We start from the raw sequence: 26,135 nt of genomic DNA on the forward strand, positions 1-26,135 counted from the left end.
AATAGGTTCGTCTCGCTGTTTAGCCTCCACTTATATAATGGGTTTTGTAAATAGCCTACGTTTAATACTCCTAATTAGTATCTAAACATTGATGTGACACTTGCTTAAAAATAAGCAAAGGAACCAAACGCCCCCTTACTAGCCATACCACTGCTCATTTGGACTTCTGAGCCGGGCCTACTACCTCCAAGGCTCCAACAATCACATATTTTTGTTATCTCACCCAAATCTTATAGACGACTCTTTTTCGTTGTTTGGGTGGTGTGGTTCAATCCAACGAACGGTCGTAAATGTTTTATTTTCGCTTTTTTTATTTATTTTTATTTTAATGGCCTTGCTCACCCAAATCTTATAGGCGACTCTGTGGCCACCCTTTTGAAAACGGGGAAAAAACGTATGAACAATGCTAGTCCCAACTGCCGTATACTCCTCTAATAATCAAATCACTTAAAACTTTAGTAATCAAATCACTTAATTAATTGTTTTCTCCTCTAATAATCAAATCACTTAAAATTCTAATAATCAAATCACTTAAAACTTAAGTGTTTTCTCCCCAAACATACCTCATTTTAGAAAATTATCCATCGAACTAATTAATTGTTCTAAACGTTATAGAAACAAAGGAAAAACTTGCTCTGGAATCAAGTATTCCCTTACTACGCCACGCCAAATCGAATTATCGAGTACACGAGGCAGCCTAACCAAGATTGGTTGTTGGACCATAGCAATTAATTTTATTACGAGTTTTAGGGGTGTTTGGGAGCACTCCACTCCAAATTTTTGAGCTCCACTCCACCAACTCCACCACATTGCAGTTCCACTCCACCAACTCCAAAAAAATACCAGAGCTGTCCACGTGTTTGGCAAAATGCACAGATCCAGCTCCAGAAACAGAAGGTCTTGCTGTGTAAAGTCCATTATACCCATGTGAATGGGTCCCACTTGTTAGTCTCATTTAGTTCTCCTTTCTTCTCCTTTAGTTCTTCTCCTTTCTTCTCCCGGGGCGCAGGGGCGGGCGGGGGACGCAGGGCGCAGGGGCGGGGCGCATGGCGCGGTAGGCCGGGTCGGCGCGGCACGCGGCGGGCGGCGGGTGCGGGCGCGGCGGGCAGCGTGTTGAGCCTCGGCGAGTGGCGGCTCGGTGACAGATGAGGGAGGCGATAGGACTTTTCTTTTTCTGATCGAACCGGTATATGTGTAACGAGTGGCAATGGTGGAAATACCCACCAACTCCACGAGGAGATCTGTAAAGTGGGTTTTTGGAGCACCCCTTGAGGTACTCCACAGAAAACGTGGATCTACCCCCGCTCCGCCTTTTTCGTGGAGCCGAAGTTGCTGGAGCTAGACGCGTTTGGCTGCGAAATTTTCGGAGTTGGTGGAGTGGAGCAATTTTTCGTAGAGTGGAGTGCTCCCAAACACCGCCTTATTATCGGATTCAATCCAAGGGGTTTACGTTCGTTGTCGAAATCCCTCTTTTGCTAGGACAATTATCTTATTATTACTTCAATGTAGAAAATAGAAAGAAAATAAAAAAGAAGAGAATCGAGGCACCTACTACCAACCAAGAAGCACGGAGCAAAGGTTCCGTGCCATTCACCACCTATTTAAAGGGCCTACTCTGCTCTGAGCTCTTCCATTCCGCTCCATTTCCGATCCACCGCGCACAGGTCGTCGTTGTTCCTCCTCGCCGTCGTATCCAGGTGAGAAACGACCTTCCGGACTTCTTGAAACTTCGAGAAGTCTCAGCTGCTCAAGACGATTGTTTCTTTTATTTCCCCCCCAAAACTTGCTGGTGGACGTTGTCGCGATTTCTGTCTTGAGCGGGGTGATAAACAGGAGCTCCAGTCGCACCTGCGGCTGGCCACGTCTCCGGCTCTCCGCTGCTTTTTCCCTGTCGTCGGTGGAGCTACTGGAGACCTGAGTTGGACTAACAAGAGGGTCTATTTGTTTTTGGTTGTTCTGCAAAGGGGTTTTCTTAAACTATTTTGTGTCCTCCCTTCGTTTTCCTCCTCCGCCGGCGGCCAGGGGGCAAGAAACCGCCTCTGCTCGCGCCATCGTGGGCTCTCCTCACTGTTCGATTCCCCACGGGGTTAGAGGCGGAGTTCCGGGCGCGTTTCTGGTTGCTTGATTCCTGTATCCATCGGTGGCTTCTTGCTGATCGACGGTACCTCTAGCCATGGCTTGTATGTTCGATTTCTTTCTACTGCTTCATGCTTTCCTCCCACTCCGATTGAGTTGGCGGCTTTCGCGCGTTTCCACGGTAGAATTTCCGAGGTAGTTGAAGGAAGCTTGTGATTTATTTTTAGCAGTTGGTGATTAGTGGGTTATATATATATATATATATATATATATATATATATATATATATATATAAAAGCGGCTGGCGTCTCAAAAAATAAAAGGGTTGGTGATAGTTGATTCTCTTTTCTTTTTTCTAGCTATCAAAAGTTTTATTTTCTTAAAATAAAACTGGGATTCTGTTTGGTGCTGCTTCCTGCTTTATTCTTTTCGTCAGTTTTAGCCACATGTTTTTTTTTATAAAGATAGCCACATGTTAGATGCGCTTATTGTTGCTGCTTTACCTGGGCCTTTCCACATGTCAATCGTACGAGTGGCTAGATGCCTCGCTTACGTGTTTGGTTGAACATGAATGCAAAGCAAGCAGCACTTACATGATACTGCCACCTGTTTTTTTCTTCACGTGTTCTTGTCTGAACTATTTCTTATGCCTGACTTTTATGTCTCTTATTATTGAGCCAGAGACTGGGACCTTCAAAGAGCAACAGGACCCATGGAGGCTGGAGACGCAGGAAACGGTTCTGCAGCAGCGGCACAGATAAAGGGAAGTGGGGATGATGCCGCCCACAAACCGCTGCCTCCTTGCTGCGTCAAGGTCAAGGCCGGCGTGCCTGAATCCGAGGCCAAGTGCCATGATACCGTGGTTTCGGGCTGGTTCACCGAACCCAGATCGCGCTTCGGTATGTTCAGAATTCAGAATTGTTTCTATTTTGGAACTATACATATGGGAAATGTAGTCCTTTCTGCAGTTCTGATATATACTACTGAACTGATGTATATGCAGGTAAAACAAGCAAAATGCAGTACTACAACAACCCTATGTGGCCTGGTATTTTTCTTATTTCTGTTCTGCCCTACCAGTAGAAATTTACTTTGTTTTATTTTTCAAAACATCTTTGCGTTCACGCGCTGTCTCATTACAACAATATGTTAAAAATTGATTATGGTATGACGATAACTGCTCACTCTTACCTGTCTAATTTTATCAATCTGCTGACTTTGGAACAGTTTTATATAAAAAATTGCTTAGCCTGGTGCGGACTTTAAATATCGGTCTAGCCGTGCATGTGGTACTTGCAAAAACGTTTGACCCTACAAGGCGTTTATTGGTGTATATTTCCTAGTAGGTTAGGATTTTAACCAAACCTTTTTTTAATGCAGGAGAGGCTCACTCTCTGAAAGTGGAGAAGATTCTGTACCAAGGGAAATCACCTTACCAAGAGATTTTAGTTTTTGAAGTAATTCTTCCTGCTAAATTTATATGTGAAAAACTGCACTCGTCAGACATTGTACTGAGAAGTGTGTTAATTTCCATTTGCAGTCTTCAACCTATGGAAATGTTCTTGTGCTTGATGGTATAGTTCAGCTGACCGACAAGGACGAATGTGCATACCAGGAAATGGTTACTCACCTTCCACTATGTTCAATTCCATCACCGAAGAATGTATGTTTCTTGACCCTGACCTTTTCTTCTGAAAACTGTGAGAATGCCGCATACTCGCTAGATATAGTGATTTAATCAAATTGGAGGATGTCCTTCCCACCGTATGTTGCCTTTTAATCAGAGCTTTGTGGATGGTTAGCCTTACAACATAGACTTACTAATCGGTGCAGGTTTTGGTTGTTGGAGGTGGTGATGGTGGTGTACTGCGGGAAATAGCCAGACATGATTCAGTGGAGACTATTGATATATGTGAGATTGATCAACTAGTTATTGATGTAAGAATGATCACTTTACCTATACTTGAAGTTCAATGTATAATAGTGTAAATATTATTTTCTTATTTATCTCCTCTAACTTTGTAGGTTTGCAAAGAGTTCTTTCCGAACTTATCCATTGGATATAAAGATCCTCGTGTCCGACTTCATGTTGGTGATGGTATGTTGAAAAGCTGGTACCTGATGGTGTTTTCTGTGATTATGATAGACTGTAGGATATGCCGCTATTGTTTCTAGCTTCAAACCTTGCATTTCTTCTAGTCTTGATTTCATACAGTTCATAGTAGTCTTGCTTTTGTTTTGCAGCTGTTGATTTCTTGAGGAATTCTCCTGAAGGGAAATATGATGCTATTATTGTTGATTCATCAGATCCAATTGGTGAGTTCTTGCTAGTGCTACATCCTATATAATACACAGTTCTCTTGCAATTATGTATGTTTCCCATTCCATGCTCAATATAGTTCTTGTTGGTTTCTTTTTGAGTCTTTGAATCCCTTATCACTATTTGTTGGTTTAGTATGTACAGGCCTGTTCTGGAACACAGAATGCACATAGTTCAAATTAATAGGAATGTTGGGAATATTTCTGAGTTCTGTGTTCGTTCCAGACACAACATCCATATACTGATTTATATCTGTGCCTGTTTTTTTCTTCTTTTATTTTTTTAAGAAAATTTATATGATTTGCTAACGTTTACTTAGTTGGCACTAAATTCCTTTTCACATTTATTATTACAGGTCCAGCTCAGGCACTTGTGGAGAAACCATTTTTTCAGACAATTGCTAGAGCTTTAAAGTCTGGTGGTGTTCTTTGTAATCTTGCTGAGAGCATGTGGCTGCACACACATTTAATCCAGGATATGCTGGCTATCTGTCGTCAGACATTCAAGGGTGCTGTGCACTATGCATGGACAAGCGTTCCAACATATCCCAGGTATTATGAACTTTCATTTTTCAAATTCTGCATATGTTCATTTTTGTCTTTAGTGGTTTTTTCCTTATAAAGGTTAAAATCTTATAAAAGATAGTGATTTTTGGGCATACTGGGATTGACGTCATAGCATAGCATTTTTAAAGCATTGTTTAGGATACCATCCTCTAATTTTGTGAAGGGAAGTAGTTTTCCTTCCTCATCAACAGCTGTGTTTCAGCCTAGTTAGGGAGGCTGTTGTACAATACTAAATTAGGCAAAACATCCTAGACTTTTGAGTCAATGGTGTAAGAGTGGACGAATTAGCAAGCATGTGGATGAATAAGATGAACATGCAAGGATCTGTTGTCCAAAACACTAAAAAATGAGTTTGCAATGTCCTACTTTATGAGATTTGCTGGAGCAGATTGTGTCAGATAAAATCAATTAGCTGTCCCTGCTTTATGTTTGGGAGTTCTGTATCACTTCTTTGCATCTTTAGCAGCTAAGTTTAACTATTTGGATTTGCAGTGGTGTCATTGGATTTTTGCTATGCGCGAAAGAAGGTCGACCCGTGAACTTCTTAACTCCTGTGAACCCAATTGAGAAAATACAAGGAGCTACAAAAGCTGGAAAGGAACTCAGATTTTACAATTCAGAGGTTTGTGCAATGTCTTTTGTTGCGCTGGCTGCCTTTCCTTTCCAACGTCTTAGACCCTTAGTCCAGAATAATCTGGGGAAAATGACTTACGGAGCAGAGTAACTTTAAATCTCACATGCCTTTACTGTCACACCCAAAATACTTATTAATTCATCATTTCTCTGCCACAAAAGGCACTAGCGATGTTGGAGTGCTTGTGATCATACTGTTCCCAATTTGTTTTTTACTTCGAAGACATATTTATTACCAACCTATTGTGAGATTTCTGACACAATTTTCTCCTGTGAAATATTATGAAATGAATTTACTTGTTTGACAGATTCATCGGGCTGCTTTTGTTCTGCCAACATTTGTAAGAAGAGAACTGGAATCATATACCACTCCTAGTACTTCTAATGAAAAGGTGAGCTTTTTGCTAAATGCTTCGTTCATAGTGTGCATTTAAATTTCATGAGAAGGCAGAGCCCAGTGTACCACAGCTTGATTTAATTTAGTGGTTGCACGAAGCTTTCCATCTATTATCGTTGTGGTTACCGCGTTATTATTGAGCAGTAACAGTGCAGCCATTGATTTACTTTTTTTGTTTTCAATCAAGATGTTCAGGCATCATAATGAATTATATTATTGACATAAAATGCTACAATTGGGCAGATATATAGTGCGAATCATTCACAGCATCATTCAACAATGTAGTAGCACACCTTTTTTTCTGATTGGTACCACGTGAATACTCACGTCTGCTTCTGTTTTCGTATCATGGCAGGAGAAGCCAAAAGAATCAGTTTCGAAGTCGCAGAAGATAAAGATATTGCCAAACAATGCCATTGTTACAGCTTCCTAGGCTTGAACCGTACTCGATCTACTTCTCCGAATTCTGGTGCATCCAAGCTGGGGTCGTGTATAGTTGTATTCTTACCGTAAAGATAGTCACTGAGATGGTAATGACGATGCGCCAGGAGCATATATATAGTGTCTTTGTGAGTGATGACTGGTTGAATAAAGGAGGAATTGAACTGCTGTGATGCCTACCAGAATAATGTGTTCCCCTCTGTTTCTGGTGTTTGTTGTGCACAGCTGCACAAGTTCCCAACTTGCAACTTGTAAGACCTGTTGATGTAATATAATCCTATTTTGCATTTGTCCTGAGACATCATCTACTTCATGACGGTAGATTTGTGATCTGTCTTTGTTTTTACATGATAACTGTCGTGCAAGATATATTTCCACATGGCCGAGCGGATCTGTGGAAATAAGAGATACGGAGGGGTTGTAAATTGTAATGTTTGTAGTTTGACCCTAACGTCTGCATCTTAGAGAAGAGATAGCAGCATGCAATTGGAAATTATGCCCGGTACTTTATCGTTTCTACTAGTTGTAATCTTCTGAGATAGCATCATCTCTTTCATAGTGACTTCTTGAGTTCCTGTGGTGACCCAGCACTGTCAATCTGTTATACCTTCGGCAGTTCGGCTAATTAGGGAGCCTCCAACGCGTCACTGTGTACAACTACTCTGCAGAGTCATGTAGGTTCGGATGCCATTGCCACATGGAGAGAGGGGACGAGATAGCGGTACGACACTATGATGAGTGTGGCCTCTGGCTCGGCAGACCGGAGGTACTTTTTTTTCTGAGTTTGTGGCGATCGTGGCTCGCGTGTGGAGGCACATTATATTCTTATAAAAAGTGGTATTAGCATGTGATTGATGTGTATTAAGTGGTATTAGTGTTTTTCAAAGCCGATTAAAGCTTGTTAAGGTAAAATAAAAGCTATTAAAATATATTTGTACAAAATAAACATTATTATGATATTTAATTTTTAGCATTTTATCTTATACGATACGTCATATGTATTCGAGCGATCAACCAAACATCTTCATCTGTACAACCAATCTAAACGCTATTGCGTTGCATCCATCCGCATCGTTGCCTTGGGCAAAAGCCACGACGGCAGCACCATCCGTCACGCTACGGAAACCGTTGCGGCGGGGCGGCTCTCGCTCTCGCTCTCCGCCTCCGGCGGTCCGGCCGTCCGGCGACGCCGTGCGCCCGTGGAGGACGGATCCACGCGTCCCCCCAACCCAAGTACCCAACCCCTCCCCGGGCGCGAGTTGCATCGCCGTGGCGGGAAACCAAAAGCGGAACCTCCCGCCACCCTCGAGAACACCCAGGCGGCGCTACGCGCACCCTATATTGCCACTGACGTTAGGAGCCCACATCCCGATCACCCTGTTCGACCCCACTTCTCAGTCACGCAGAAGGATCACGATCACCGGGACCCGAAAAAGGATCATCCTTTCTCTCTCTTCCCCCGGATTCTCTCTCTCTCTATCCCCTCAGCAGCTCAGCTCCCTCCCTCCCCCCCCCCAACCCTTCCATTAATCCCCCCTCTCTTGGGTATTCCTTTCCACTTCCGCAGTTCCGCTCAATCTCAGCTCCCCTTCCAAGCATCCCCCATCTCTCCCCAATCTCTCCAATCGCGCGAGAGCGCACGCAAGCCCGGGCCCCTCTCCTCCCCGCCAAACCCTAACCCTAGCCCAAACCGACCGAGGGGTACCGGGCCGCGGGTGGCGGGAGGCATGGCGGACACGGCGCGCGACGGCGTGGACGCCTTCGCGGACGAGGTGGAGCCCACGCTCACCATCGGCGAGTACATCGAGGGCATCGAGGCCGAGGAGCTGGTACGGCACCTCGTTTCCAACACCCCCGTCTCCCCTTGCTCGCTGGATTCGATTCGTGTCGTGCTCGTGCTCAGCTTGCTCCTACGCTTTCTGTGCGGGCGGAAAACCCCTGTGTAGGAGGTGGATTTGGTGCTGGGCGGGGACGACGGCAAGGAGTGCACCTACGCCGGCGGGTACCTCAAGCGACAAGCCGTCTTCTCCTGCCTCACCTGCGTGCCCGATGGAGTCGCCGGGGTTTGCACCGCCTGCAGCCTCGCATGCCACGACGGACATGAGGTGGGTCTGCTCACTCTTCCCATGCATTTTCCTTCCCAAATAAATGAGGAATAAGTCAAATAAATGTGGGATTATTTAGGGGCAGCTTCAGATCCAGAGCAGATGATTAATTTGGACTCACCAGTGTCTGTGCACACTCTGACACTCTACAAGCATACCCACTAGTATCAATTGAATGTTCAATTCCTGCAGCACAGTGTACCCACTAGTTTCTTCAAAGACATGCTCTTTTTTTTCTCAAACATGCAGGAAAGGTGAGCGTGATTGTATCAGAGAAAGCATAAGAAATACCAGTCCGCTTACAAGGCCCATAAGGGCAAAAGTAAACCAGAGAAAGGAAAAAGAAACAACCCAATTTCACTGAAACACCACTAAGAGCGAAAAACCTCCACACCCATACAACGACCACTGGGAACAAAACCTAGCTGTAGCAGAGCTCGTTTATCTTTTTAGCTCTTGCCGTGAACCACAGTTGTGCCTCATCAGTGATCCTGCACACCATCCAACATCAAACACATGCTAGAAATTAGGATTTTTTGTATTTACAGATTGCTGTACTTCTTTGTCAAATCTGAAGCAATTGCATTTCACCAGAACTTAAGGTTCTTCTGTGCTGTTTATGAAATGCATGCTTGTTTGCTGGGAGCTTCATAAAATTGTACATCTTGTATAAGCAGCAGCAAAATTACCCATGCTTGTCTTCTGGATCAAAAGATTAGCCATAATTTTAGGGAAAACCTGAAAATAGCTTGTGATTATTATGATCTTTTGCGGATGGAGTTGAACCATGCAAGTCTAGTCATCAATGTTTATTTTTCATATACTTGTGAAAAACAAAAGTTTCAGTACTCTTGGATGAGTGTGGCCTGTGGCGTTTAGGATATTTATCTGCTGAAGGTATAATTATTCTTTTATGTTATTTGATCAATATTGAGCTGGAGACAGGCATGTTTTTAAGTAGAATTTCGGGGTTATTAAACTGGGACTGTGGCTTCATATGATTGGTTTTTCTTTCATCATTTTTCTGCAACTAACCATAGGATTCTTTTATGGAATTAGACTGAATAAGTTGATCCATTCTAGAAAGTGTGCATAACTTGTTTTCCCATGTTGTTTGAGTTGAGAAGTTATTCATAACAATTCTTCTATTTATTGTTATTCAATGCTTTAATGTCTGGAAGTACTAGATACCATCCCAAGAATGATCAATAACCTTCTCTAGCCATCGTAAGTTCAAGCAGTTGATTACTCTTAACAAAGACCTTGAATGTGGGTAATATAGTTTTTTGTAAATATACCTAAGTAGTATACATGATGTTAAGCTCTGTTCAGTACCTGAAGGCAGAATTGCTTACATTGGGAAAATACACATACCAGTGAATGAGTTTATGGAATAGAATGTGGCTGTAAAGGAGTAAGGCACAGGCACACTTAACGTGTATTATGTGTACAAGATTTCTTTATGGGATTTTGATTGTATTTTGTTAAGTACGAGGGAATTTCTGGTAAATTCAAACTGACCACAAGCAGTTTCATCGAAACTGGAATTATTTGTGGTCATTAATATAGATGTGCGGTGTTATGTTTTTAGCGCATATCTACTTGATTCAATATGTGTAGTTTCATCTAATGCATTCATGTGCATACGCACGCACGTGTAGCAAATGCTTTACAGTGGTAAGCCAGTAACCTTATAAATTAGTCCCCTAAAACTTTGACTTTATCAACAACAACAACAACAACATAGCCTTTCAGTCCCAAGCAAGTTGGGGTAGGCTAAAAACTTTGACTTTATAAGTCAACAAATTTCATTTACCATATGTATCTTTTTTTGGTCAGGAGCTGGTAGCCTAGGTAGGTCTTTGCTGTCAAAGTTTTAACTGTAAGTTTCTAGGGTTTGCTCATGACTCTTAGTTTAGTGATACACAAGAGAAGTACAACCAGCATGGTCTGTGCAACCAATTACGTCAAATTCGGTACATCACAGGATTGTACCACAAATTATGTATTGAATTAAGGGGTTTAAGAACATGGTTGTCATGTTGTTGTAGGGAAAGGGTTGTACATGCTATTTTTCTTGTTTTTTTTTTCATATATGAGATTGAGAATAATGAATTGTTAGGTCAAGAATTTTTGAACATAAATCCCCTCTTTGATATCATTTTTTTCTTTAGTAGCTCAAAAGTTAGATAATGTTCCCAACAGGAGTGATGACACAGCCATCAAAAGGAAAACTAAGCTTTTTTGGTAATATATTTAGTAAAATGAACTGCATTTAGAAAAGGGTAAATAGTTTTTTCTTTCCTATTGAGCTACATAGATTTAGTTGATCAACATTTTATGATTCTATTACTGTCATCTGTTGGAGCATTTTGCAAAGGATTGAAAGAAGGAATGCAATTGTTCCACTTCAATGAATTGCTTTGGAAGATAGGAATTGCTTTCTAGGATAATATGTTCCAATTTTCTCCTTTGATGTTAATTGCGCACCCATGTCCGAATTCTTTTGCCAGAATTGGCCTCAAGTATCTGAGTTAAATTCCAACAAATGTCCATGTCTGAGTACTTTTCCCACCCTTATTTTGACTGAAATTGATACCTGAATCTTGTGGATCCAGAGACCTATCAGTGTCCAAGCAACACTGTTTCTGCACTAAAGAAATGCTAAAAATACATTTTCGATGGGCTTGATTCCATCTCTTGGGTTCTAGGCATCAATTTCTTGGGACAGGGACTCATATGTTTACCCCTACTTTCAGCTCTAGTAAAGTTGTTTTTACACAAGTGGGACATTCATTCATTTAGGCTTTAGACTATTTGTCCTATAGCTTCATACACCATGACTATCAAGTACTCCCTCTGTTCCAAATTATAGGTCGTTTTGGTTTTTCTAGGTTCATGGATATTATTATGCATCTATACATAGTGTATGTCTAGATGCATAATAATATCTATGAACCTAGAAAAGCCAAAACTATCTATAATTTGGAACGGAGGGAGTATGAAGTATGACTGCAAAGTCATTAATCTCCATATTATATCTGGGGTACGTTGCAGATAGTGTGGTAAAGTTGCTGAACTTGTGTGTGGTATCTGAGAATCTTATGCTTGTTATTATGCTTTGAAATCTGTAGCAAAGAAGAGAATTTCTTGGTGGATGCAATTCATGGGATTATTTGTTGTCACTATTTCTTTCAGTTTAACATTCACGTTTACTTCTGGTCAGACTGGCTGCCTCCTTGCATCAGAAGAATTTCTAAAATGCATATTCATGCGCACTCATTTACTACTTTCCATTATTCTCTTTTTTTGTTTGAACTTGAACTCAGCTAATGCTTGATCTTCCTTTTCTTTTCTTTCTTCCAAGATTGTTGAACTTTGGACAAAGAGAAGGTTTCGTTGTGACTGTGGGAACTCAAAGTTTGGCGGTCACCTCTGCAAACTCTGCCCTGAGAAAGATTCTGAGAATCCAGAAAATTGTTATAACCATAACTTCAAAGGTTCATATTGCACATGTGGAAGGCCGTATCCTGATCCAGAAGCTAAAGAGCAAGTTGAAATGATACAATGCTGTATTTGTGAGGACTGGTTTCATGAGGATCATATTGGTCTTAACTCTATTGAAGAGGTAATCTACTTACCATTATTTTCTTTAATGGCATCATATTTGTTAACTTCTTTCTGTGTTGTGTTTCTTCATGGTTGCACTGTATCTGCAATAGTGCCATTCTATGCTAGTAGTGCTTAGAATTTTTCTTGTGGTCATGTCATTTCCTGTCTAGATGTTTTATTCTGTTCATAAACCTAAGAAATTGTGCAATGCGCTATTTTCTATTCCCTGTGTTCCAAATTGTAAGCCGTTTCGGCTTTTCTAGGTACATAGCTATGCACCTAGATACATAGTAAATACATACTATGAATCTAGAAAGCTAAAATGACTTACAGTTTGGAGCGGAGGGAGTAGTTCATTATACTCTACAGTTTTGGGTGAAACTACAAACAAATGCATGCTTGATTGGTGTTTTTTGTTGACAGCATTTACCTTCCCTTCCCCAAAGAACAACTGCTCATGCAATAGTTATGCTATTCGGGACTTAGAATCTCTTTCTGAGCTGCTAAGCAACTAGCTTACGCATTGATTTAACAAAGTTTTACTTCTATGCTTTACCAGGTGGTGCAAACTTAATGCATATTTGTTAGCTCGCTTTTTTTTTCAGTAGAGGATGTTTCAGGTATCCATAGAATAAAATCTAACATCTATTAGTTCCCCGGCACAGATATCCATAGGATAAAATCTAACATGTTCTGTTAGTTCCCAGGTACCTGCAAAATATAATGTGTGCTTAATGGCTTTCCTGTTTTGCAGATACCGCGAGATGAGGAAGGGGAGCCACTCTATGAGGATTTCATATGCCATAAATGCTCACCTGTTTGTCATTTCTTGAAACTGTATCCTCAAACAATCTGGGCTTCTGGTAAGCAGAAATTGGCATCACAAACTGATACAAGTAATTCAACTGTGATGGAAGGAGGACCTTCAGATCAGGCTAACATTGAGAAACATGAAAATGGTGATCTTGTTGATCATATGTGTGGTGAGAAGACCTCCATGGAGAATGGTACTGCAAAAGATATTGCTGTTCCTGAGAAGGCCAATTTAGGGAGCAGTTCTGGAGACATCTGCAAGCTAGGAATGGATGTAAATACGATGCCAGCTGTTACAGAGAGAAATATGCCCTTTTTCATGTCTAAAGGCTGGAGGGATACACTATGCAGGTGCGAAACATGCACTAACTTCTATGCACAACAGGGTATTGCATATCTTGTTGACAAGGAGGACTCTATTGAGGAGTATGAGAAGATTGCCAAGCAGAAGAGGGAGAAGAAGTTGGAGCAGCAGGAAGGAGCTGAGACAAACTTCCTGAATTCGCTTAACCATGTTCAGAAGATAGAGATCTTGAGTGGCATTAATGACATGAAGAATGAGTTTCAGTCCTTTTTGGTAACAATCTCTTCTTATTTGATTGATTAGTAGAATATATTTCAGCACTATAAAAAGGAAGAACTGAGTCAGCCATACAATTTTTTCATGAGACTTTAAGAAATGGTCATGTGGCACTCTTTCCTACAAAATATGCAAACTACTCAAAAGAAGCGAACACCTACATGTTTTAGAACACTACTCAAAGAGCTTCTCTTACAAATGCAATATGCAATGTTAGCACTCTCTTTATCCTTAGAACATGAGAACCAATGTACCATGCATACATGGCACAACTATTGGGCTAGTCTGCATATTGAACCGAGTTATGGATTCTTAGTGATTATAAAGGTTAGCTGCTTTGCTGTATCTACCTGGTACATGTGCATATGCTAAATATGGTGCTGGATACGAAGCATTTTCACAGCGTTAGATATATCAGTTAAAGTATAACATCTTGCGCAGGAAAATTAGATTCCTAACACATTGCAGGAATACTTAACATTGCTTGACATTAAATTGTTTGTGGTCTTGAAGACTGTATTAAGCTAGATTATGTTTGCTTATACTCATTTTGATTTAGTAAAACCTTACATCTCATTTCATTTCGTACTGTTTTTTTTTTAACTCAGAAAAGATGAATGCTGTTTCATTTTTGTCCAATGCAATCTAGTTCCAAAACAAACTTTCTTGGCAGCAGAATGATGAACTTTGTTTTTAGCCTTCTAGGTTGCATTCATATTCTGTTGCATCTGATTTTGTCCACCCACCTGATTTTGTGTTTCCTTTGTTTGATGCTTTGAACAGGAATCTTTTGACTCGTCAAAACCAGTCACGTCTGAAGATATCCGCTCTGTTTTCGAGAATCTGGCGAAAAAGAAGAAACAGAGGTTATCTTAGAGCTTGTGCCACCTCAGCCCCCCCGCTAAGGCAAGCAGTCTGCTGCTGGGTAGCGTATTGCTGGTTGGGTACCTTCAGATACCCTGAGTAATGTCATCTTAGGTGCTACTGGACTTAACAGTAATGTGTTCTAGCAGGAACATGGTGATGTTTAATGTACCGAAGCCACTCGCAGTAGATTTGGATGGCCCAGCTGGCAAGCAACCTGTTTGCTCCTTAATCTGAACGCTGTTAGGTAGTAATTTACATTGTGTTACCATTTACGAGTCTCTTGCAGTTGCAAGTTTTACTAGAGCTGAACCAGGTTCTGCTTGAGTATGATGCTCGCCCTTCTCAAGTTCTGGGTTTGCTGATGTCCGATAGAACCATCTTACCCATGAACAAAGACAGCTCTGCCAAGCTAGCTGCTTTCAGAGCATAGCATGCCTCGCAGCGATGACATTTCCACCGTTGGGATGCATACGGAATTGGTCGAAGAGATGTAGATGCCAGATGGTCCCCCGATGGGACGCCTACAAGCTAACATCAATGGCACAGGACCGTCGTTATCCTATCATTAGCCTCTGTTCGTATGATTGCGGTTTGTTTGGCTTGTTTTAGCTCTCAAATCGCTTTCGTTTCGTCGTTCCTGTCGTATGCTAGTACTAGCTGGTTGCTGGTATGATGTGCAGGTACGACGGTGCATGAATGATTCGATTTGGACGAGATAAGCAGCTCCGACACGAACGATCTATCCCAATCCCCTCCAACGTCGTCTTCGGCTTCAACGGCGACCGGCTCCGACGCGGTCTGGGCCACCCCCTCGCCAACAAATTCATCCCCTGGTCGTGGGAGAGCCCCGGCCAGCCCTGCTCCAGAGGTGTCTCCCTCTCCCCCACCTCTTGGTGCCCCGTGCTGGAGGCCAAGAGTGAAGCTTTGTGTCATCCCGCGCACCGTGGAGGTGGTCGCTGACGAGGTCGCGCTCGAAAGAGCATTGGTCGCGGTGGTCGCGGGTACCCGGCCGGTAATGTCAACGGCTGATGTCTAGGATTATCTGCTTGGTCGCTTTGGGGTTGAACCGGGTTCCTTCCTAGTTCAACCCTATTACCCCGATGACTTCGGGCCTGTTTGGTTTGAGCTTATTTTAGGGACTAAAACTTGCTTATTTTGAGGACTAAAGTTTAGTTTTCCTGTTTGGTTCTAGAGGCTAAACAACATTTAATGTCCTGTACAATTACCACATTGCCCCTAATGTCCTAGTGCACGACATCTTCAGCTTCGGCAAAGGCGTGCGTCCTTCTCTGCTGCTCGGATGCTCTGTTCTCCACTTCTCCTCTCAGCTCTCGCTCAACGCTCTCGCCGTAATAGCAGAGGCTGGGAGGGCTGTCGTACTTCGTCGACGCTAAGGAGAAGGACGATCGGGTGCTGGTGCTGGACATGGGCTCGCTGAACAGCGTCCACGACAGGGCCCGGGGGTAGCGGATCAGGGTGCGGCGACAGGGGGGCTGGGGGGGACTGGTGTGTGCGACGGCGGGGATGGCGCAGGGGCCAGCAACGGGGGAGATGGGTGGGTGCGGCCGGGGGAGGGGGGGGGCGAGTCAAACAGACAAGCATTCAATGAGGGTAGGGTATCCAGGGTACCTTTTAGCTCCCATAAGCAACACTTTGGTGGCTTATGGACTAAACATTAGGGGCTAAAGTTTAGCCCAAATAAGCAGGGGTGTTTGGAGGTTTAGAGGCTAAAATGAACTAAAGTTTAGTACCTAAACTTTAGCAAGGGGTATCCAAACACCCCTTCCTCATCATGTTCAAGGACTTGGACACCATGATCCGGGTGCTCCACGCTCCGGTGCCTGAGGGCACCCTACAGTTTGTCTTCCGTCGATGGTGACGTGAGAGCTGGGCCAGTGCCGCATCCATGGACTACCACCTTCAGATCGGTATAGTGGGGGTGCCGGTGCACCTATGGATGCGCAGCATGGCCCAGGACATCCTTGGTTCCTCCTGCAGCGTCATTGCTCTGGCGCCGGACATGAAATCGAAAGCTAACCTCGAGGAGTTCATTCTTACTGTTGGTTGCATCCACCCCGACCTCATGCCGGTCGAAAAAGTCATGGTCGCCCCTATGCCTGAGATCAGCCTTGTCTTCGGTACAAGCAATCATAAACATCCTCGAGTTTACTCACATGAAGGCAGTCGTGGGGATCCCCTCTACCCCGGCGAGCGATGGCGCGGCCCCATGAAACCGCTTCCCATGACAATCTGATGCAGGTTACGGCCCGAGGGGGGCGGACCGCGCCCGGAGCCTGACCTGATGCGGGTGCACCATCCACTGGTAGAGAACTCACCTTCCATCCACCCCTTTTTGTCCCAGTTTAAATTTGGCCCATGACTAAAGGTTCACCAACTGGGAAAACTCAGCCACTAGCGAGGGGCTCACCAACCGGGACTAAAGAGCCCCTATAGTCCTGGTTGTAAAGGCTAGTGGTCTGGAGGGGCCTTTTGTCCTTGTTGGGAATTCCAACCGGCCTTTTATCCCGGTTTGTAATTCCAACCGGGACTAAAACATTTGTCCCGGTTATAATTACCAACCGGGACAAAAGGGGGGCCTTGTGTCCTGGTTGAATTCCCAACTGGGACAAAAAGCCCCTCCCAACCCGCCACGGCCCCCTCCCTCTTCCTTATCTTTCTCTCCTCCTCCTCCTCTCTCCCATTCTTCTAGGCACTTCTCTCCTTATCCTCTTCTTTTTCTCTCATCCTCCTCTCCTTATCCTCTTCCTCTCTTTCTCTCCTCCTCCTCTCCTAAGTGCTTCCAAGCTAGCGGGCGCCGCTGGCCCTCCACTTCCCTCTGCTGCCCCTCCCCTTCCCCCTCCACTCGCCCCTCACTGGTAGTGAGGAGCGGCAGCGGGGCGAGGGCAGGCGGGCCGGTGGTGCGGAGCGTAGCGGCGCCAGCGGGCGCGGACGGAGCGGGGGAGCGGCGTGGGAGCGGGCGGCGGAGGAGGAGGTGCGACGCGGAGTGGTGCGGACCGCACCGCTGGCGGGGAGGAGGAGGCGCGAGGTGGAGGAGGCTAGGGAAGAGGAGGCGTGGGGAAGAGGCTGGGGAAGAGGAGGCGCAGGGTGGAGCAGTGCGGGGCGGCCGACGGGCATGGGCGGAGCGTTTTTTTTTATTTTTTTTGAAAACTCTTTTGTATGGGCTGTAGGATGAAGCTGACAAGGTTGCCTTCCTACAGGAACTCCGCTCCATCCGCAGAAAGCTGACGGGCCCTTGGGTGCTCTGCGGGGACTTCAACTTAATCTATCAAGCGGTGGATAAAAATAATGGTCGCCTATCCAAACACATGATGGGTCACTTTTGGAGGTTCCTTAACGACTTAGAACTCCTAGAACTCCACCTCCATGGTCACCTCTTCACTGGAGCAACGAGCGAGTACATCCCACACTCGAGCGCATTGATCGGATGTTTATCTCCATGGACTGGGAGCATCTCTTCCCCAGGTGTTCTCTGCAGGCGCTCGTGACTTGATGCTCTGATGATGCACCTCTACTCCTCCAATTCGATGACGGATTCCATCCCAAGCATCGATTCCACTTTGAAGCAGACTGGTTGCAATTCGAGGCCTTCATGGAGGCGGTTGAGGAGGTGTGAAACAACACGAGACCAGATGTGGACCTGCTCCGAACCGTTGATCACCTACTGTGAGAAATGGCCAAAGGACTCAAGAAATGGAGCGCCAAAGCAGTGGGCAGCATCTGCACCCAGATCCAGGTCGCTAAGGAAGTTATCTTTAGGCTGGAAGCTACGCAAGACTTCAGGTCGCTATCCCTTGCGGAACTGTCTCTTCGATGCTTCCTCAAAAACAGATTTCTTGGTCTCACCTCCCTCGAGCGCACCATTGCTAGATAGAAATCTAGTATGAGATGGCTACATGAAGGCGATGCTAACACCAAATTCTTCCACCTTCATGTGAACCATTGGCGTCGCAAGAACCGCATCACTTCGCTAGAGGTCGATGGAGTCACGCTGGTCGATGAAGCTCACAATGTTGATGTAGCTTTCAACCATTTTGATGCGATCCTAGGGACTAGCCATGATAGGAGCTGTTCACTTGACTTCCGAGCACTAGGTCTTCCACAGCTGGACCTCTCCGACCTCGGTCGACCCTTCACGGAGACAGAAATTTGGGAGGTCATTAAGGACCTCCCTCTAGACAAGGCCCTGGTCCCAACGGATTTACATGTCGCTTCTATAGGTGCACTTGGCCAATCATAAAAGGGGAAATCATTAAGGCCTTTGATGCCCTTTCTTCGATGGACTGCCAAAGCTTCCATCACCTAAAGGAGGCGCTGCTAACCCTCATACCCAAGAAGATGGATCTGACCTCCTTAGGTGATTACCATCCCATTAGTCTAATCCATAGCTTTGGAAAGATTTTCTCCAAAGCTCTAGCTAACTGCCTCGTGCCACAACTACATGTGCTAATGTCACCGAACCAAAGCGCTTTTACCAAAGGTCGACAGATACATGATAACTTCCGATATGTGCTCGAGGTGGCAAAAATGTTAGCGAGGAAGAGGCTCCCAAGAATAATGTTCAAGATCGATTTGGCGAAAGATTTTGACTCTGTTAACTGGGTGTTCCTCCTCGAATTGTTATCTGCGGTCAGATGCCCACCCGCATGGAACAATTTGATCTCGACTATACTGACCACGACGAGTACCAAGATACTTCTGAATGGAGTTCTAGGGAGAAGGATATGTCATGGTCGCAGATTGAGACAAGGTGACCCACTGTCGCCAATGCTCTTTGTCCTTGTCATGTAATGCTTTTAGGCCATGGTCAATATTGAGGATGATAGGAGGATGCTCGAGCCTTCAAGTCGTGACTCAGTTAAATGTCGTGTTTCCCTTTATGCTGATGATTTGGTCGCTTTCTTCTCTCCGGTCGCCAAGGATCTTCTCATGATCAAGGAGATCCTATCACTCTTTGAAAAGGCCACATGGTTGGCAGCCAACTACGCCAAAATCCATGTTTTCCCCATACACTGCTCGAACGAACATATCAGCCTGGTCCACGACATCCTAGGATGCCAGCTCGTGGACTTCCCATGCAGCTACCCTGGTGTGCCACTCTCAATCCACAAGCTGACTAAAGCAGTGGTACAACCTTTGGTAGAGAAGGTCGCGAGACACCTCCCATCGTGGAAGGGTAGGCTACTCAACAGGAGCGGTCGCTTAATCCTTGCAAAATCCACTCTCACAGCTATTCCGATACACATCTCCATAGCTATCACGGTCACGTCATGGGCTATCAAAGCCACTGAAACCTTGATTAGGGGCTTCCTTTGGTGTGGCTCCAAGGCAGCATTCGGAGGCAAATGTGTGGTTGCTTGGATTAACGTCTCTTGTCCCATAGATCTCGGCGGGTTGGGCATATAGAACCTTCAACTTATGGGGTTGGCTTTGAGATTGCGATGGCTTTGGCTCACACACATAGATACATCCAAAGCCTAGTCTTCCTTAAAATTCTCGCAAGGCATTCTGGAGAAATCCTTTTTTGATGCCTCTATTTCGGTCGTAGTGGGCAATGGTGAGGATGCCCTCTTTTGGATGGATAATTGGATTGACAGTTGTTCCATAAAGACCTCGTAGTGGGCAATGGAGTTTGTTGATGGTCCTTATGATTGAAATCCAACCGTCACACTACTCAAAGAATAAAGGAAAACTAACATTTCTTACTCGCATATTTGTTATCAATAACCTTGTTCCACATGTCTTGGAAAATAGGTAATTTCAGGGATACAAGTCTTTACAAGAGAGGAAACGTGCACAAACGCGAACGAAACACACTGAAGAACACTTGATGTGCACACGATCGATAAGAGGGCCCACATGCCAGAGCAAACCAACCCAATCCAGCATGGGTCCACGAGGAAAAGGACCAAGGCCTACCAGGCAACCCACCACGCAAAGGCGGTGGAGAGCCGGCCCAGCCCAGGGTCGGCCGAACCCCAAGTTCGGTCCAACCTGGATAGGAGGTTCTCGCCCTTATTCTCCACGTGGCGGTGCCTGGTTGACTGAGGATGGTGGTGGGACAAGATTCCTCGAGATACCTTCTGGGAACCGCCCTCAAGCACCTATAAAAGGAGGAGGAGACCCCCCCCTTAACACACACCACACTTGAAGCCAATCTCCCTCTCTCTCTAGTAACTCCTATAATCCTTAGGCTAGTGGAGCTAGGCTAGAGCTGAAACTCTTGTAGTGCTAAGCCAGTCTTCGGGTAGGTTGGGGCATAACCTCCAGCTCTCGGTATGGCTTTGTACTTGATTTGTTGGTATTCTATCTATAAAGAGTATGGTTATTATTCTATTTCAGTAGTATTCTATGCCATGTCTTGTACTTTATTAAGTTATACTCATATGCTTAGGTTGAATCTATGTTACCACGTCAGTTCGTTGTGCCTTCGAGCTTGCTCTAGTTCTATTCCTGTTGATCCTCATGGTTGGGGTTCCGGAGGGGCTAGAGTAGTGATCACGTATACAAGCGTGGTGCTCGGGCACGTTGGGATCCATCGAATATGATTGTATGCCACGGTCTGAGGGGTAGGCGGCAGGTGGTGACAGCCCTGTCCATCCCTTGTAGTCCCCTCAGGTATGGTGTAGGAGTTCTAAAAGATATCTTGCCCTGACAGAGTAGGAAGGGATATTCTCCCCATAATGCCGTATGCCTAGAGTTAGCTCTAATCATATGCTTGTATGACCCTTGCTTGTATAGATAGATGCCACTTGGACCTCTTGTATGCCTTGCTCTTGCTAACCTTAGGCTTATTCTTTTATTCTTTATTCTTGAGATTGACTTGTGTATATGTTACATTACCCTCATATATTTTATCATGGCTTACCCCTGTATAACCTTTGGTCTGTTACTTAAGCATATCGTCCTGGATGTACTCGATAAATCCTTTTACACCAATGCCATCATTTGGGAAACATATAAATAATGATACCCTGAATACTCTCCAGGTGAAATGCTACAACGGTATATCCATGCGGTTGCGGATTTATTCGTAACGTTAAGAAATACCAACAAGCATTTCTAGCGGCGTTGCTAGGGATGGCACTGGTTAAAAGATTTATCAATACATGTTCTTGACTTTATGACTAAGGAATAGCCATTGCTTATACAAGCTAACTTGTCTTTGTTTTCTCCTGATGGATGAAAATAGGGTAGTGTATGACTGATTTCGACTTGCTAACCAACTTCGTTGAGAATCCGGAATGTCTTGCAAGAAGGGTCTGACCTTGCATCGTCCCTCCACAGATCATTCTTTTAGCAACCGAACCAGTCATTCCAGCAGCATCTGCTCCTAAGGCTATGGCCGAGAAGACTCTTCGAGAGTTCTCCATCCCCTCAACTGACAATGTGGCCACTGGCCCTGCTATTGACTTGGGGGATGTGAATTTTGAGCTGAAGACGAACCTCATCAACATGGTGCAGGCTAGCCCCTTCTTTAGCAAGCCAAACGAGGACACATGTACTCATCTTCAACACTTCCTTGGTCTTTGTGACACAATCATAATGAGGGTAGTCACCAAGATGCTATCAGACTGCGCCTGTTTCTGTTCTCCCTCCTCGGGAGAGCGAAACAGTGGTTCTACAAGGACAAAGATATTGTTGACACGTGGCCAAAATGTTCCATGACGTTCCTCGCCAAGTTCTTCCTGTTGGGAAAAACCAATTCCCTCCATGGAAGAATTTCCAGCTTCTAGCAGTCAAGCACGGAGACACTCCCAGAAGCATGGGAGAGGCTGCAAGAATACATTCTTGCCTACCCCCACCATGGGATGGATGACTGGCTCGTCCTCCAAAGCTTCTACAATGGGCTAACCACATCAGCACGAGCCCATCTTGACGCTGCTGCTGGAGGAGCCTTCCTCGACCTCACTATTACCAGAGCTACGGGTCTAGTTGAGAAGATGATCTCCAATCAGAGGTGGAGAGAAGAACGACTCCAACATCGTACACGGGAAATGCACACCATCAAGGAGATGGACATGCTAGCCGCTAAGCTAGATCTCCTACTTAAGCGCATGGATGGACGGGATAAGCCTCAAGAACTCATGGTCAATCCCGTTCAAGCCTTGGACTCGCACCTCACGTGCAAGGTCTATGGAAATGGAGGACACTCGGGGAACGACTGCCCTGAGACCCATGAAGACATCATATACATGAATAGCAACAACAATGGGTACCATCCTCAAGGAGGTTAAGGGTGGAACCAATCGTGCCCACCATACCAGGGAGGTAATAACAATGGTAATTACCATTCGAATTACAATTCAAACCAACCTTCCCTGAAAGATCTTGTTCTTGGGCAAGCTAAGACTAACAAATCTCTTTGTAAAAAGCTTGATGCAAATGATAAAACTTTGGAAAGCATAAATGTAAAAATGGAAAGTCTTTCCTCAGCTTTTAAGAATCAAGTGAGCTTCAATAAAATGATCGAAACCCAATTAGCTCAAATCGTTGCTGTTGTTCCTATCTCTAAACTTGGGAAAATCATAGGGCAACCTGAGAATGTGAGTGCAGTCTCTGTTAGATGGGCAACCCATCTTGGAACCCGGCCACTAGTAACCATGCAGGAAGACCTAGGCATTAAAGAAGAAACTCATGGGAGGAACCTGTAGTTAAGAATGAAGAACTGGGGTACCCGCCGATCAGCTGCTCAATGTGGGACTTCCACGTTGATTGAGCCCTCTGTGACCTTGGTGCAAGTGTCAACATCATGCCCAAGGTTATGTTTGACATAATAAACTACCCTACTCTTTCTCCTACCATGATATGCCTCCAACTAGCTGATTCGACCATCCGCTACCCCAAAGGGATAGTAGAGAAACTCTTGGTAAGAATCCAAGGTTCTATTGTCCCCATGGACTTTGTGGTTCTTGACACAACTGGTGACCTAGGAATGCCACTCATCCTTGGGCGACCATTCCTACACGCGGTCAAGGCAAGGATCAACGTCGGGTCCGGAGTAATCCGGCTCCGCATTGGACGGAAGGACAAGGTATTCAGGTTCCAAACAAAGAAAGAGGAATGCTACCTGGTAGACCCCAGTCAACATCCTGGTTACCAAAAGGAGACAAGAAAGCACCATGGGAAGGTGAAAGCACAAACCCCAACTTCTGAGAAGCAACTAGCCACACCTCCAACTACAACTCCAAGAAAACCTGGAAGGCATGGAAGGTGAAGGATGTACATTCATCCGCGTCTTATTCTCCTGGACCAGATGCCCCGTCCACAAGCTAAAATGCTATAGAGGAAGTCCTGCTCAAAGGACCTAAAACAGTGAGCCCTCCTGAAGGTAAATCGGTAGATATCTTATATTTGAATTTCCAAATATTTGATTTTCCCAATTGCATATTTGTTTCCCCAAAATTGCACTTGCATGCTAGAATTTATTCTAGCCAAATTTTCCCTTTCATGAAAATTTTTGAAATTCAAAAAGCAATAAAATGGCTTTGAGCAAAATACTTTGAAAAATATTTTTGAGCATTTCTGGAGCATTCTTTGGCCGGGACTCCCCACTATATCACAATATAGCTGTTGGGGGGTCGTGGGCCAAAGCTGGTAGTTAGTGGGGCCTACAAGAGGTGGGCCAAACCGTTGGTTTGGCCGAACCAGGCCCAACGGCTCCTGGGCCCCACTGACTCCAACAGCTCCTAGCCGTTGCCCTTGGTCGGTTCCCAACGACCCGACTGCATTGCTTTTTAAATAGAGGCCGAGAGGATGGTGTTGTTCATCCATCAACACTTTCATCCATTCACTTCCTCTCCTCTCTTGGCTCTCGGGTTTCCATCAAGTTTTTGCTCAAGTTCAAGTGCAAGAAACCTCTCTTTCTCTCATTTTCCTTGCTGCAAGAATCAACAACCTTGGAGGAGCAACTCACGGGTAAGAGTTCATTATGATTTCGCTAATGTAACCTGTGCACAAGTTGTGTTCATTCGTGCTCCATCCACCATGAAAGGAATAGGATGAAAGCTCTCCGGCTCGTTTAGGAAGGTGACAAGATCGAGCTCAAGCCGCTCCCATGGAAGCGCAAGCACACACCACTCTGACGACTACATGCGAGCACAACGCAGGAGGAGGAGGTGCCGGAAGAAGAGCACTCTGGACCATAAGACATGGAGGTGGAGGGACCACCTCTCGACCTACATGGCATCCAGGAAATGCAAGCCTACACTCTCATCAAGGATCGAGTCTTTGCCCACACATAAGCATTCAACTTGGAGCTCCTCGAGAACACAGGTATGGATGTCGACTTTACTAATGTTTGGCATTCAATTGGATGGAAGATTTCATGCCTATTTCTGAGGAAGGTTCCCACCTCCTCACCATCCAATTCTTATGCACCTTGCAAGAAGTAGATGATGGTATATCCTTTTGTTTCTTCAGAAGGGAATACCAACTTTCTTGGATGAACCTTAGTCTACTTCTTGGTTTTCATAGAAAATGCATAGTCGACTTTGACAAAGCTGTCCGCGATTTTAATCGCCATTCCTTTTGGACAAGCATTTCCGGTCAAGTTGTTGTTGGCAAGTTTGCTCCTCGCTGCAATGAAATTCATAATCCTACTTTGAGGTTGATGCAAAAGTGGTTTGCTTTATCACTTTCCCCTAGGGAAGATGTTAGGCGTGTTCATAATGATGTGCTTAAAATTCTCTTTGCCATGGTTAAAAAGATTAGAGTTTCAACTGTTAAGCCTATGATTGCTTAGTGGTTACAACATTTCAAGATGACTGGTCCTATTGAGTGTACCTCTTTAATTATTCGCATTGCTTCAAAAGTCGGGGTGTTAGATGGCATATCTGTTCCTTTCATTCAGACACCCCACACTATCATTGAGGAAGCATATCTTATTCAAGGTCACACTCTTAAGCATGATGAAAACCAGTCTCTTGTATTCTTCTTTCCTAGCTATACAAATGAAATCCCGTTACCTAACCCGGGACTTTATTTGTATAAGTGTCGGGAGCTGACCCTTCCTCTTCCACTATGTTGACGGTCCTTATAGACAAATCCAACCGTGTAAAGAACAGTAAAACAATAAACACTAAACATAGAAGTTTATTTCTAATTATTTCCTTGAATTTTAGTGAATCACTGTCTACAGGAGATCGCGTTTGCAAATAGGATAAAGTGTGCAAGACATATCAAAATATACATAAAAGTGGCATAGTTGGAATGCACCATTGCGAATTTTTCGTCAAGACAATTAAGATGGATATATTACTTGCCTACTTAGGTGCTCGGATCAAATAGGTATGGAATTCACAAAATAATATGAGGTGCTGACGCAAGCATGATGTCAGCACCCCAGCTACCAGGCTGATCCCACTGTAGGCAGGCCGCGCGGGGCCCACGCCCAAGTGCTGCACGCCTCCGCGTCGCGCACGCTGCACGCAGGAGACAGGCGGGCCCCACGTGGGCCATCCATGCACCCAGGCGCGCGGGACGCGCCTCCAAGCCATAGGGCCGCACCGGCTAGCGCTGGCGCAGGAGCAGCGACGCGCAGGGGTCGATCCCGCCCAGACGCGTGGCAGACGAGAAATGGCCGCCGTGCCGAAGCCGCGGATCTCCCTTGCTATCGTGCGCTCGACCGCGCGAGGTGGGGGAGGAGGCGGTCCCGGCCGGGACAGGTGGCGCGCGAGGAGTGGCCTAGGCGCGGTCCACGCACGGT

General features: G+C 44.9%; 2 protein-coding genes across 4 annotated transcripts; both read left to right on the forward strand.

Moving 5' to 3' along the window:
* Positions 1 to 1,549: 1,549 nt before the first annotated feature.
* LOC101761225 (spermine synthase) lies at positions 1,550 to 6,752 on the forward strand. Of its 3 annotated transcripts, none has more exons than XM_004965459.4 (12): positions 1,550 to 1,697; positions 2,758 to 2,975; positions 3,080 to 3,124; positions 3,457 to 3,533; positions 3,617 to 3,739; positions 3,910 to 4,014; positions 4,102 to 4,174; positions 4,321 to 4,392; positions 4,752 to 4,947; positions 5,455 to 5,584; positions 5,904 to 5,987; positions 6,348 to 6,752. In XM_004965459.4, exons 2-12 carry the CDS (start codon positions 2,789 to 2,791, stop codon positions 6,423 to 6,425), a joined length of 1,170 nt encoding a protein of 389 aa, XP_004965516.1. In that variant the 5' UTR covers positions 1,550 to 1,697; positions 2,758 to 2,788; the 3' UTR covers positions 6,426 to 6,752. The 3 variants fall into 3 exon arrangements, with proteins under 3 accessions (XP_004965516.1, XP_004965517.1, XP_022681733.1); XM_004965460.4 differs by lacking the exon at positions 1,550 to 1,697 and adding an exon at positions 1,823 to 2,180; XM_022825998.1 differs by lacking the exon at positions 1,550 to 1,697 and adding an exon at positions 1,995 to 2,180 and having other exon boundaries at positions 2,754 to 2,975.
* Positions 6,753 to 7,950: 1,198 nt separating this feature from the next.
* On the forward strand, positions 7,951 to 14,756 carry LOC101761878 (putative E3 ubiquitin-protein ligase UBR7). Its single transcript, XM_004965461.2, has 5 exons — positions 7,951 to 8,262; positions 8,380 to 8,538; positions 11,906 to 12,166; positions 12,905 to 13,540; positions 14,327 to 14,756. Exons 1-5 carry the CDS (start codon positions 8,161 to 8,163, stop codon positions 14,417 to 14,419), a joined length of 1,251 nt encoding a protein of 416 aa, XP_004965518.1. The 5' UTR covers positions 7,951 to 8,160; the 3' UTR covers positions 14,420 to 14,756.
* Positions 14,757 to 26,135: the final 11,379 nt, after the last annotated feature.

Source organism: Setaria italica, chromosome IV (genome assembly GCF_000263155.2).
Source record: "Setaria italica strain Yugu1 chromosome IV, Setaria_italica_v2.0, whole genome shotgun sequence".
Taxonomy (NCBI): Eukaryota; Viridiplantae; Streptophyta; class Magnoliopsida; order Poales; family Poaceae; genus Setaria; species Setaria italica.